A 16,230-nucleotide genomic window follows, 5' to 3' on the forward strand; every position below is an offset into this window, starting at 1 on the left:
TTTCCATTAAAATGAGCGAGTGGCTAGCCAGTGGTATGCTAAAGAAAGCCTTTAGCCTGGTTGGTACTTTTTATTGTGTCCATGAATCGATGTTCCCCCGCCTCACCCACTCCCATGCCCACCCAACTCACCAGATGTCCTAGCCGCCTCAGGCTGACGTATTTGTCCAGTTTTCTGGTCAGGCAATGTGGAGTAGCAATCAAGATCTCACAACCATTGATCAGCGGAATCTGTTCAGAGCAAAAGCATCAATATTTATGAGTGACAGAAGAAACTAACTGAAAACTTTAAAGCTGGCATTCTGGATATACTTGTCCGCTTTATCACCTGAAACTCAGCACAAGAGACTAGGCTAAGTACTTGTCACCCAAGTACTAGTATACCATGACTAGGCTAAGTACTTGTCACCCCAGTACTAGTATACCATGATTAGGTGGGGCTTGTCACCCCAGTACTAGTATACTGTGACTAGGTGGGGCTTGTCACCCCAGGACTAGTATACCATGATTAGGTGGGGCCTGTCACCCCAGTACTAGTATACCATGACTAGGCTAAGTACTTGTCACCCGAGGACTAGTATACCGTGACTAGGTGGGGCTTGTCATGCCAGGACTAGTATACTGTGACTAGGTGGGGCTTGTCACCCCAGTACTAGTATACTGTGACTAGGTGGGGCTTGTCACGCCAGGACTAGTATACCGTGACTAGGTGGGGCTTGTCATGCCAGGACTAGTATACCATGATTAGGTGGGGCTTGTCAACCCAGTACTAGTACACCGTGACTACGCGGGTCTTGTCACCCCAGTACTAGTACACCGTGACTAGGTGGGGCTTGTCACCCCAGGACTAGTATACCATGATTAGGTGGGGCCTGTCACCCAAGTACTAGTATACCATGATTAGGCTAAGTACTTGTCACTCCAGTACTGGTATACCATGACTAGGTGGGGCTTGTCACCCCAGGACTAGTATACAGTGACTAGGATGGGCTTGTCACCCCAGTACTAGTATACAGTGACTAGGATGGGCTTGTCACCCCAGTGCTAGTATACAGTGACTAGGTCGGGCTTGTTACCCCAGTACTGGTATACCGTGACTACGTCGGGCTTGTCACCCTAGTACTAGTATACCATGCTTAGGTGGGGCTTGCCACCCGAGAACTAGTATACAGTGACTAGGGCGGGCTTGTCACCCTAGTACTAGTATAGCGTGACTACGTCGGGCTTGTCACCAGAGTACTAGTATACCGTGATTAGGTGGGGCTTGTCACCCCGTTACTAATATACCATGACTAGGTGGGGGTCATCATCCCAGTACTAGTATACCGTGACTAGGTGGGGCCTGTCACGCCAGGACTAGTACACCGTGACTAGGCGGGTATTGTCACGCCAGTACTGGCATACCGTGACAAGGTGGGGATTGTCACCCCAGTACCAGTATACCGTGACTAGGTGGGGCTTGTCACGCCAGGACTAGTACACCGTGACTAGGCGGGTCTTGTCACGCCAGTACTAGTATACCGTGGCTAGGTGGGGCTTGTCACCCCAGTACTAGTATACTGGGTTGGGCATTATATCTGTCTGGCCGATTACAGTCACCAGAAAATGATAGCATCAGGGCTAGCTTGTTCAAAAGTGTATTAGCAAATACCAACATTTCCAGTAAGTCACTGGCCCAGATACCACAGCTGGTAGAGCGTCCGCTTCGGGAGCGGTAGATTAAAGATCAATCCTAGGTCGAGTCACACCCTAGACTTTAAAAGAGGAAGTTGTAACTTTCTCACTTGGCGTTCAGCATGAAAGGGATAGCAAACGACTGGTTGACTCGTATCAGTATAATGGCTCGGGGCTTACTTGCCTTCGGTGAGTTGTCTCAGTGCAGCAGCACTAGATAAAAGAGCGGTGGTAATCTGTCCTGCGACAAGAAGGCACATTACATACACCCTCAGGATTCCTTCGTCGTCATATGACTGAAAAATTGTTGAGTACGACATTAAACCCCAAGCACTCACTCACTCACTCACTCACTCCGGTAAGTCATATTACATGTATACAGGTGTCTACTTACAATTTAAACAAAATCCAGCAGCCAACGCAGATGTACAGAGACGAAACGGAACAGCAGCGCATTCATATTTAATATGCTGTTACAAGATTGTTTTGTTCCACACACAAAGCTGAAGACTTGGCTTAAAGTTAAATATACTTATACTTGGTATATGTCTTAAAACAGTTTTAAACAACTAAAATAAATAAAGATGTTTAACGAGCTATTTTACAAAGCAGATGAACCAAAAAAGTGTAACCCAGTATAGCTGCAAATATAGCTCTGACCTTGACCACAACAAACTTGGGTAGATGCCAACATACAGGTCCAGATAAATCAACAAGTACCTACATTGCACAAACCCAGCACAATCTTAACCAAAAAAAGTCTAACTCGACACACTTGCAGACACTTTCCCCAAATCATACAACAAATGGTCTTCCTTTACAAGGCTGAACAAAGATGAGCTTGGAGCTGGCTTACATTGTACACTTCCTCCCTTCCTCCCCCGAATATGGTCATGACCCGTGGAAATGTCAGCTCCCCGAGGATCGTCTCGCATTTACACTGAATCTCCTGAGCTCTTCTCCACGAAGAACAGAGGATCAAAACCAGTGGCTGTGGATACAAAAATGGAATCTTTTCGCAAGACATTCAATATAATTTTTAACACAAAGAAAGCATTAACATAAAGTACCCTGAGCCCTCTACAAAATGTTATGAGCTTTCGTTCAAATACTGCATCGAAAGTTAAACTTTATCAGTCAAATAAGTTAAGATTTATGGTATATGTCAGATAAAATACCAATAAACACTGTATAGCAAAATAGCTTGAACTATTATTTGAGACCTTTTTTTTAACAGAGAGAAATTCATTTAAATCATTCCACAATGCTTTTTCTGTAACCAATGGCAACCTATCACATTTTTGTCACTTAACAAACACCCACACTGCTAGATTTCTGCATTCACAATGCCTGTGTATATAGGGCTATGAAAGTATTTGCCAATGGATCTTCAAACAAACTATTTTGAGTTAAAGTTACTGATGTCACGTCAATGAAACCAGATGGGTTCCAACAGACCCAACATCGAATTTGATGATTTTAAAACATTTCATTCACATTTTAAACTATTAACTGGATATATCTGGATACGTAGTGCAAACGTGATTTCTTGTTTCTCATCACCACATCTACTTCATTCCACTACTCTTCTCCAACAATCAGAGCTCCTTATTTCATTTTTTTGCCAGAAATTGTCACAAATGATGAGATTACCATAAACTCTAGAAAGAGGTCATGATAATGAAAAGAGAACATCGTGCCGTAGAGCGCACAAATTGTCCAATAAATATCAACAAGGTGTCATCATGTGAGCAGGATAAGACTATACAACACTGACCCCTCCTCCTTCAGGGTAGAGCTTGTTCTCAATAAGCTGTGTCAGTAAGGGAGCTAAATACGCTAGGATCTGGCCTTTGTTCCGGGGTGCGATACCGATGACATCTCTGCCACGCAGGACTGGCGGCCAGCAGTACGACTGGATCAACAGAGGCGAGTCCAGCTTCTTACTCCTCAGTACCTGCAAACAAACATGTCTCATCTGGTCTGGTCATGCACAAAACAAGCTGCAAAAAATAATTGCAACTGTCCTTGTATTAAAAGTTTTATGGCACAAGTTGAACACAATGCTTACAACCTGAACCAGGAAAATTTCACATTAAAATGAGTTTGTAAAGAGGTTTCTAGGGGGAATTAGGTGCCAACTTGAGCCCTACGTGCCAACAAAATATTATCCAAATAAGCATAGTCTACATGATTACAGAGTATTCTTAAACCAACACGCTGTTCATTCAATTGTTTCAGGTCATAATAAAACATCCAGAAGGATTTGAGCACCTTTATAACCCGGTCATCAAATGGCACCCCATCCAGTGTCTCCACAGGTCGCAGTTTGATGTCTGCAGCAACGTACACTCCATCAGGGGGTCTGTAAAAACTGCCGTATTTCTCAGGCTCCTAAGAACACAAGATGTCAGAGGTCAAGTAAGCTTCACATAGCATCCTGGACATGCTGGGCTTGTAGATAGACAACAAACACAGAAACATTCTCACTACATGAACAACAAAAAGAAACATTCTCACTACATGCACAACAAAAAGAAACATTCTCACTACATGAACAACAAAAAGAAACATTCTCACTACATGAACAACACAAAGAAACATTCACACTACATGCACAACACAAAGAAACATTCACACTACATGCACAAGACAAAGAAACATTCACACTACATGTAAAACACAAAGAAACATTCACACTACATGTACAACACAAAGAAACATTCTCACTACATGAACAACACAAAGAAACATTCACACTACATGTACAACACAAAGAAACATTCACACTACATGAACAACAAAAAAAAACATTCTCACTACATGAACAACAAAAAGAAACATTCTCACTACATGAACAACAAAAAGAAACATTCTCACTACATGAACAACAAAAAGAAACATTCTCACTACATGCACACATGCACAAGACAAAGAAACATTCACACTACATGTACAACACAAAGAAACATTCACACTACATGTACAACACAAAGAAACATTCTCACTACAAGAACAACACAAAGAAACATTCACACTACATGTACAACACAAAGAAACATTCACACTACATGAACAACAAAAAGAAACATTCTCACTACATGAACAACAAAAAGAAACATTCTCACTACATGAACAACACAAAGAAACATTCTCACTACATGCACACATGCACAAGACAAAGAAACATTCTCACTACATGCACAACACAAAGAAACATTCACACTACATGCACAGCACAAAGAAACATTCTCACTACATGCACAAGACAAAGAAACATTCTCACTACATACACAACACAAAGAAACATTCACACTACATGCACAGCACAAAGAAACATTCTCACTACATGTACAACAAAAAGAAGCATTCTCACTACAAGCACAGCACAAAGAAACATTCTCACAACATGAACAACACAAAGAAACATTCACACTACATGCACACATGCACAAGACAAAGAAACATTCTCACTACATGCACAACACAAAGAAACATTCTCACTACATGAAAAACACAAAGAAACATTCTCACTACATGCACAACAAAAAGAAACATTCTCACTACATGCACACATGCACAAGACAAAGAAACATTCTCACTACATACACAACACAAAGAAACATTCACACTACATGCACAGCACAAAGAAACATTCTCACTACATGAACAACAAAAAAAACATTCTCACTACATGAACAACAAAAAGAAACATTCTCACTACATGAACAACAAAAAGAAACATTCTCACTACATGAACAAGACAAAGAAACATTCACACTACATGCACACATGCACAAGACAAAGAAACATTCACACTACATGTACAACACAAAGAAACATTCACACTACATGTACAAGACAAAGAAACATTCTCACTACAAGAACAACACAAAGAAACATTCACACTACATGTACAACACAAAGAAACATTCACACTACATGAACAACAAAAAGAAACATTCTCACTACATGAACAACAAAAAGAAACATTCTCACTACATGAACAACAAAAAGAAACATTCACACTACATGCACAACACAAAGAAACATTCTCACTACATGAACAACAAAAAGAAACATTCTCACTACATGCACACATGCACAAGACAAAGAAACATTCTCACTACATGCACACATGCACAAGACAAAGAAACATTCTCACTACATGCACAACACAAAGAAACATTCACACTACATGTACAACACAAAGAAATATTCACACTACATGTACAACACTAAGAAACATTCTCACTACATGAACAAGACAAAGAAATATTCACACTACATGTACAACACAAAGAAACATTCTCACTACATGAACAACAAAAAGAAACATTCACACTACATGTACAACACAAAGAAACATTCACACTACATGTACAACACAAAGAAACATTCTCACTACATGAACAACACAAAGAAACATTCTCACTACATGAACAACAAAAAGAAACATTCTCACTTCATGAACAGCACAAAGAAACATTCTCACTACATGAACAACAAAAAGAAACATTCTCACTACATGCACACATGCACAAGACAAAGAAACATTCTCACTACATGCACAACACAAAGAAACATTCACACTACATGTACAACACAAAGAAACATTCACACTACATGTACAACACTAAGAAACATTCTCACTACATGAACAAGACAAAGAAACATTCACACTACATGTACAACACAAAGAAACATTCTCACTACATGAACAACACAAAGAAACATTCTCACTACATGTACAACAAAAAGAAACATTCTCACTACATGCACAACACAAAGAAACATTCTCACTACATGCACAACACAAAGAAACATTCACACTACATGCACAGCCCAAAGAAACATTCTCACTACATGTACAACACAAAGAAACATTCACACTACATGTACACCACAAAGAAACATTCTCACTACATGAACAACACAAAGAAACATTCTCACTACATGTACAACAAAAAGAAACATTCTCACTACAAGAACAACAAAAAGAAACATTCTCACTACATGAACAACAAAAAGAAACATTCTCACTACATGCACACATGCACAAGACAAAGAAACATTCTCACTACATGCACAACACAAACAAACATTCACACTACATGTACAACACAAAGAAACATTCTCACTACATGAACAACACAAAGAAACATTCACACTACATGTACAACACAAAGAAACATTCACACTACATGTACAACACAAAGAAACATTCTCACTACATGAACAACACAAAGAAACATTCTCACTACATGTACAACAAAAAGAAACATTCTCACTACATGAACAACAAAAAGAAACATTCTCACTACATGAACAACAAAAAGAAACATTCACACTACATGCACAACACAAAGAAACATTCTCACTACATGAACAACAAAAAGAAACATTCTCACTACATGCACACATGCACAAGACAAAGAAACATTCTCACTACATGCACAACACAAAGAAACATTCACACTACATGTACAATACAAAGAAACATTCACACTACATGTACAACACAAAGAAACATTCTCACTACATGAACAACACCAAGAAACATTCACACTTCATGAACAACACAAAGAAACATTCTCACTACATGAACAACAAAACGAAACATTCTCACTACATGAACAACAAAAAGAAACATTCTCACTACATGAACAACACAAAGAAATATTCACACTACATGTACAACACAAAGAAACATTCTCACTACATGAACAACACAAAGAAACATTCTCACTACATGTACAACACAAAGAAACATTCACACTACATGTACAACACAAAGAAACATTCTCACTACATGAACAACAAAAAGAAACATTCTCACTACATGAACAACAAAAAGAAACATTCTCACTTCATGAACAACACAAAGAAACATTCTCACTACATGAACAACACAAAGAAACATTCTCACTACATGCACACATGCACAAGACAAAGAAACATTCTCACTACATGCACAACACAAAGAAACATTCACACTACATGTACAACACAAAGAAACATTCTCACTACATGAACAACACAAAGAAACATTCTCACTACATGTACAACAAAAAGAAGCATTCTCACTACATGAACAACAAAAAGAAACATTCTCACTACATGAACAACAAAAAGAAACATTCTCACTACATGCACAACACAAAGAAATATTCACACTACATGCACAGCACAAAGAAACATTCTCACTACATGTACAACACAAAGAAACATTCACACTACATGTACAACACAAAGAAACATTGTCACTACATCAACAACACAAAGAAACATTCACACTACATGTACAACACACAGAAACATTCACACTACATGTACAACACAAAGAAACATTCTCACTACATGAACAACACAAAGAAACATTCTCACTACATGTACAACAAAAAGAAACATTCTCACTACATGAACAACAAAAAGAAACATTCTCACTACATGAACAACAAAAAGAAACATTCACACTACATGCACAACACAAAGAAACATTCACACTACATGCACAAGACAAAGAAACATTCACACTACATGTACAACACAAAGAAACATTCTCACTACATGAACAACACAAAGAAACATTCACACTACATGTACAACACAAAGAAACATTCACACTACATAAACAACAAAAAAAAAACATTCTCACTACATGAACAACAAAAAGAAACATTCTCACTACATGAACAACAAAAAGAAACATTCTCACTACATGAACAAGACAAAGAAACATTCTCACTACATGAACAACAAAAAGAAACATTCTCACTACATGCACACATGCACAAGACAAAGAAACATTCTCACTACATGCACAACACAAAGAAACATTCACACTACATGCACAGCACAAAGAAACATTCTCACTACATGCACAAGACAAAGAAACATTCTCACTACATACACAACACAAAGAAACATTCACACTACATGCACAGCACAAAGAAACATTCTCACTACATGAACAACACAAAGAAACATTCTCACTACAAGCACAGCACAAAGAAACATTCTCACAACATGAACAACACAAAGAAACATTCACACTACATGCACACATGCACAAGACAAAAAAACATTCTCACTACATGCACAAGACAAAGAAACATTCTCACTACATGCACAACAAAAAAAAACATTCTCACTACATGAACATCAAAAAGAAACATTTTCACTACATGAACAACAAAAAGAAACATTCTCACTACATGAACAACACAAAGAAACATTCACACTACATGCACACATGCACAAGACAAAGAAACATTCTCACTACATGCACAACACAAAGAAACATTCACACTACATGCACAGCACAAAGAAACATTCTCACTACATGTACAACACAAAGAAACATTCACACTACATGTACAACACAAAGAAACATTCTCACTACATGAACAACACAAAGAAACATTCTCACTACATGTACAACAAAAAGAAGCATTCTCACTACATGAACAAAAAGAAACATTCTCACTACATGAACAACAAAAAGAAACATTCTCACTACATGCACAACACAAAGAAATATTCACACTACATGCACAGCACAAAGAAACATTCTCACTACATGTACAACACAAAGAAACATTCACACTACATGTACAACACAAAGAAACATTCTCACTACATGAACAACACAAAGAAACATTCTCACTACATGTACAACAAAAAGAAGCATTCTCACTACATGTACAACAAAAAGAAGCATTCTCACTACATGAACAACAAAAAGAAACATTCTCACTACATGCACACATGCACAAGACAAAGAAACATTCTCACTACATGCACAACACAAACAAACATTCACACTACATGTACAACACAAAGAAACATTCTCACTACATGAACAACACAAAGAAACATTCACACTACATGTACAACACAAAGAAACATTCACACTACATGTACAACACAAAGAAACATTCTCACTACATGAACAACACAAAGAAACATTCTCACTACATGTACAACAAAAAGAAACATTCTCACTACATGAACAACAAAAAGAAACATTCTCACTACATGAACAACAAAAAGAAACATTCACACTACATGCACAACACAAAGAAACATTCTCACTACATGAACAACAAAAAGAAACATTCTCACTACATGCACACATGCACAAGACAAAGAAACATTCTCACTACATGCACACATGCACAAGACAAAGAAACATTCTCACTACATACACAACACAAAGAAACATTCACACTACATGCACAGCACAAAGAAACATTCTCACTACATGAACAACACAAAGAAACATTCTCACTACAAGCACAGCACAAAGAAACATTCTCACAACATGAACAACACAAAGAAACATTCACACTACATGCACACATGCACAAGACAAAAAAACATTCTCACTACATGCACAAGACAAAGAAACATTCTCACTACATGAACAACACAAAGAAACATTCACACTACATGTACAACACAAAGAAACATTCACACTACATGTACAACACAAATAAACATTCTCACTACATGAACAACACAAAGAAACATTCTCACTACATGTACAACAAAAAGAAACATTCTCACTACATGAACAACAAAAAGAAACATTCTCACTACATGAACAACAAAAAGAAACATTCACACTACATGCACAACACAAAGAAACATTCTCACTACATGAACAACAAAAAGAAACATTCTCACTACATGCACACATGCACAAGACAAAGAAACATTCTCACTACATGCACACATGCACAACACAAAGAAACATTCTCACTACATGCACAACACAAAGAAACATTCACACTACATGTACAACACAAAGAAACATTCACACTACATGTACAACACTAAGAAACATTCTCACTACATGAACAAGACAAAGAAATATTCACACTACATGTACAACACAAAGAAACATTCTCACTACATGAACAACACAAAGAAACATTCACACTACATGCACAACACAAAGAAACATTCACACTACATGCACAAGACAAAGAAACATTCACACTACATGTACAACACAAAGAAACATTCACACTACATGTACAACACAAAGAAACATTCTCACTACATGAACAACACAAAGAAACATTCACACTACATGTACAACACAAAGAAACATTCACACTACATGAACAACAAAAAAAAAACATTCTCACTACATGAACAACAAAAAGAAACATTCTCACTACATGAACAACAAAAAGAAACATTCTCACTACATGAACAAGACAAAGAAACATTCACACTACATGCACACATGCACAAGACAAAGAAACATTCACACTACATGTACAACACAAAGAAACATTCACACTACATGTACAACACAAAGAAACATTCTCACTACAAGAACAACACAAAGAAACATTCACACTACATGTACAACACAAAGAAACATTCACACTACATGAACAACAAAAAAAAACATTCTCACTACATGAACAACAAAAAGAAACATTCTCACTACATGAACAACACAAAGAAACATTCACACTACATGCACACATGCACAAGACAAAGAAACATTCTCACTACATGCACAAGACAAAGAAACATTCACACTACATGTACAACACAAAGAAACATTCTCACTACATGAACAACACAAAGAAACATTCACACTACATGTACAACACAAAGAAACATTCACACTACATGTACAACACAAAGAAACATTCTCACTACATGAACAACACAAAGAAACATTCTCACTACATGTACAACAAAAAGAAACATTCTCACTACATGAACAAGACAAAGAAACATTCTCACTACATGAACAACAAAAAGAAACATTCTCACTACATGCACACATGCACAAGACAAAGAAACATTCTCACTACATGCACAAGACAAAGAAACATTCACACTACATGCACAGCACAAAGAAACATTCTCACTACATGCACAAGACAAAGAAACATTCTCACTACATACACAACACAAAGAAACATTCACACTACATGCACAGCACAAAGAAACATTCTCACTACATGAACAACACAAAGAAACATTCTCACTACAAGCACAGCACAAAGAAACATTCTCACAACATGAACAACACAAAGAAACATTCACACTACATGCACATATGCACAAGACAAAAAAACATTCTCACTACATGCACAAGACAAAGAAACATTCTCACTACATGCACAACAAAAAAAAACATTCTCACTACATGAACATCAAAAAGAAACATTTTCACTACATGAACAACAAAAAGAAACATTCTCACTACATGAACAACACAAAGAAACATTCACACTACATGCACACATGCACAAGACAAAGAAACATTCTCACTACATGCACAACACAAAGAAACATTCACACTACATGCACAGCACAAAGAAACATTCTCACTACATGCACAAGACAAAGAAACATTCTCACTACATACACAACACAAAGAAACATTCTCACTACATGCACAACAAAAAGAAACATTCTCACTACATGTACAACAAAAAGAAACATTCTCACTACATGAACAACAAAAAGAAACATTCACACTACATGTACAGCACAAAGAAACATTCACACTACATAAACAACAAAAAAAAACATTCTCACTACATGAACAACAAAAAGAAACATTCTCACTACATGAACAACAAAAAGAAACATTCTCACTACATGAACAAGACAAAGAAACATTCTCACTACATGAACAACAAAAAGAAACATTCTCACTACATGCACACATGCACAAGACAAAGAAACATTCTCACTACATGCACAACACAAAGAAACATTCACACTACATGCACAGCACAAAGAAACATTCTCACTACATGCACAAGACAAAGAAACATTCTCACTACATACACAACACAAAGAAACATTCACACTACATGCACAGCACAAAGAAACATTCTCACTACATGAACAACACAAAGAAACATTCTCACTACAAGCACAGCACAAAGAAACATTCTCACAACATGAACAACACAAAGAAACATTCTCACTACAAGCACAGCACAAAGAAACATTCTCACAACATGAACAACACAAAGAAACATTCGCACTACATGCACACATGCACAAGACAAAAAAACATTCTCACTACATGCACAAGACAAAGAAACTTTCTCACTACATGCACAACAAAAAAAAACATTCTCACTACATGAACATCAAAAAGAAACATTTTCACTACATGAACAACAAAAAGAAACATTCTCACTACATGAACAACACAAAGAAACATTCACACTACATGCACACATGCACAAGACAAAGAAACATTCTCACTACATGCACAACACAAAGAAACATTCACACTACATGCACAGCACAAAGAAACATTCTCACTACATGTACAACACAAAGAAACATTCACACTACATGTACAACACAAAGAAACATTCTCACTACATGAACAACACAAAGAAACATTCTCACTACATGTACAACAAAAAAAAGCATTCTCACTACATGAACAACAAAAAGAAACATTCTCACTACATGAACAACAAAAAGAAACATTCTCACTACATGCACAACACAAAGAAATATTCACACTACATGCACAGCACAAAGAAACATTCTCACTACATGTACAACACAAAGAAACATTCACACTACATGTACAACACAAAGAAACATTCTCACTACATGAACAACACAAAGAAACATTCTCACTACATGTACAACAAAAAGAAGCATTCTCACTACATGAACAACAAAAAGAAACATTCTCACTACATGAACAACAAAAAGAAACATTCTCACTACATGCACACATGCACAAGACAAAGAAACATTCTCACTACATGCACAACACAAACAAACATTCACACTACATGTACAACACAAAGAAACATTCTCACTACATGAACAACACAAAGAAACATTCACACTACATGTACAACACAAAGAAACATTCACACTACATGTACAACACAAAGAAACATTCACACTACATGCACATATGCACAAGACAAAAAAACATTCTCACTACATGCACAAGACAAAGAAACATTCTCACTACATGCACAACAAAAAAAAACATTCTCACTACATGAACATCAAAAAGAAACATTTTCACTACATGAACAACAAAAAGAAACATTCTCACTACATGAACAACACAAAGAAACATTCACACTACATGCACACATGCACAAGACAAAGAAACATTCTCACTACATGCACAAGACAAAGAAACATTCACACTACATGCACAGCACAAAGAAACATTCTCACTACATGCACAAGACAAAGAAACATTCTCACTACATACACAACACAAAGAAACATTCACACTACATGCACAGCACAAAGAAACATTCTCACTACATGAACAACACAAAGAAACATTCTCACTACAAGCACAGCACAAAGAAACATTCTCACAACATGAACAACACAAAGAAACATTCACACTACATGCACATATGCACAAGACAAAAAAACATTCTCACTACATGCACAAGACAAAGAAACATTCTCACTACATGCACAACAAAAAAAAACATTCTCACTACATGAACATCAAAAAGAAACATTTTCACTACATGAACAACAAAAAGAAACATTCTCACTACATGAACAACACAAAGAAACATTCACACTACATGCACACATGCACAAGACAAAGAAACATTCTCACTACATGCACAACACAAAGAAACATTCACACTACATGCACAGCACAAAGAAACATTCTCACTACATGCACAAGACAAAGAAACATTCTCACTACATACACAACACAAAGAAACATTCTCACTACATGCACAACAAAAAGAAACATTCTCACTACATGTACAACAAAAAGAAACATTCTCACTACATGAACAACAAAAAGAAACATTCACACTACATGTACAACACAAAGAAACATTCACACTACATAAACAACAAAAAAAAACATTCTCACTACATGAACAACAAAAAGAAACATTCTCACTACATGAACAACAAAAAGAAACATTCTCACTACATGAACAAGACAAAGAAACATTCTCACTACATGAACAACAAAAAGAAACATTCTCACTACATGCACACATGCACAAGACAAAGAAACATTCTCACTACATGCACAACACAAAGAAACATTCACACTACATGCACAGCACAAAGAAACATTCTCACTACATGCACAAGACAAAGAAACATTCTCACTACATACACAACACAAAGAAACATTCACACTACATGCACAGCACAAAGAAACATTCTCACTACATGAACAACACAAAGAAACATTCTCACTACAAGCACAGCACAAAGAAACATTCTCACAACATGAACAACACAAAGAAACATTCTCACTACAAGCACAGCACAAAGAAACATTCTCACAACATGAACAACACAAAGAAACATTCGCACTACATGCACACATGCACAAGACAAAAAAACATTCTCACTACATGCACAAGACAAAGAAACTTTCTCACTACATGCACAACAAAAAAAAAACATTCTCACTACATGAACATCAAAAAGAAACATTTTCACTACATGAACAACAAAAAGAAACATTCTCACTACATGAACAACACAAAGAAACATTCACACTACATGCACACATGCACAAGACAAAGAAACATTCTCACTACATGCACAACACAAAGAAACATTCACACTACATGCACAGCACAAAGAAACATTCTCACTACATGTACAACACAAAGAAACATTCACACTACATGTACAACACAAAGAAACATTCTCACTACATGAACAACACAAAGAAACATTCTCACTACATGTACAACAAAAAAAAGCATTCTCACTACATGAACAACAAAAAGAAACATTCTCACTACATGAACAACAAAAAGAAACATTCTCACTACATGCACAACACAAAGAAATATTCACACTACATGCACAGCACAAAGAAACATTCTCACTACATGTACAACACAAAGAAACATTCACACTACATGTACAACACAAAGAAACATTCTCACTACATGAACAACACAAAGAAACATTCTCACTACATGTACAACAAAAAGAAGCATTCTCACTACATGAACAACAAAAAGAAACATTCTCACTACATGAACAACAAAAAGAAACATTCTCACTACATGCACACATGCACAAGACAAAGAAACATTCTCACTACATGCACAACACAAACAAACATTCACACTACATGTACAACACAAAGAAACATTCTCACTACATGAACAACACAAAGAAACATTCACACTACATGTACAACACAAAGAAACATTCACACTACATGTACAACACAAAGAAACATTCTCACTACATGAACAACACAAAGAAACATTCTCACTACATGTACAACAAAAAGAAACATTCTCACTACATGAACAAGACAAAGAAACATTCTCACTACATGAACAACAAAAAGAAACATTCACACTACATGCACAACACAAAGAAACATTCTCACTACATGAACAACAAAAAGAAACATTCTCACTACATGCACACATGCACAAGACAAAGAAACATTCTCACTACATGCACACATGCACAACACAAAGAAACATTCTCACTACATGCACAACACAAAGAAACATTCACACTACATGTACAACACAAAGAAACATTC

General features: G+C 36.6%; 1 protein-coding gene across 1 annotated transcript in view; it reads right to left on the bottom strand.

Moving 5' to 3' along the window:
- Nucleotides 1-26: 26 nt before the first annotated feature.
- Nucleotides 27-16,230, bottom strand: part of LOC135475845 (uncharacterized) — a 28,855-nt gene continuing 12,651 nt past the window's right edge. Inside the window, exons 8-11 of the mRNA XM_064755786.1 lie at nt 3,948-4,067; nt 3,451-3,630; nt 2,530-2,664; nt 27-230 (exon numbers count right to left, since the gene is read on the bottom strand). Of these exons, the coding sequence (XP_064611856.1) occupies nt 39-230; nt 2,530-2,664; nt 3,451-3,630; nt 3,948-4,067 (627 nt within the window). The 3' untranslated portion in view covers nt 27-38. The remainder of the gene's footprint in view (nt 231-2,529; nt 2,665-3,450; nt 3,631-3,947; nt 4,068-16,230) is intronic.

Source organism: Liolophura sinensis, chromosome 9 (genome assembly GCF_032854445.1).
Source record: "Liolophura sinensis isolate JHLJ2023 chromosome 9, CUHK_Ljap_v2, whole genome shotgun sequence".
NCBI lineage: Eukaryota > Metazoa > Mollusca > Polyplacophora > Chitonida > Chitonidae > Liolophura > Liolophura sinensis.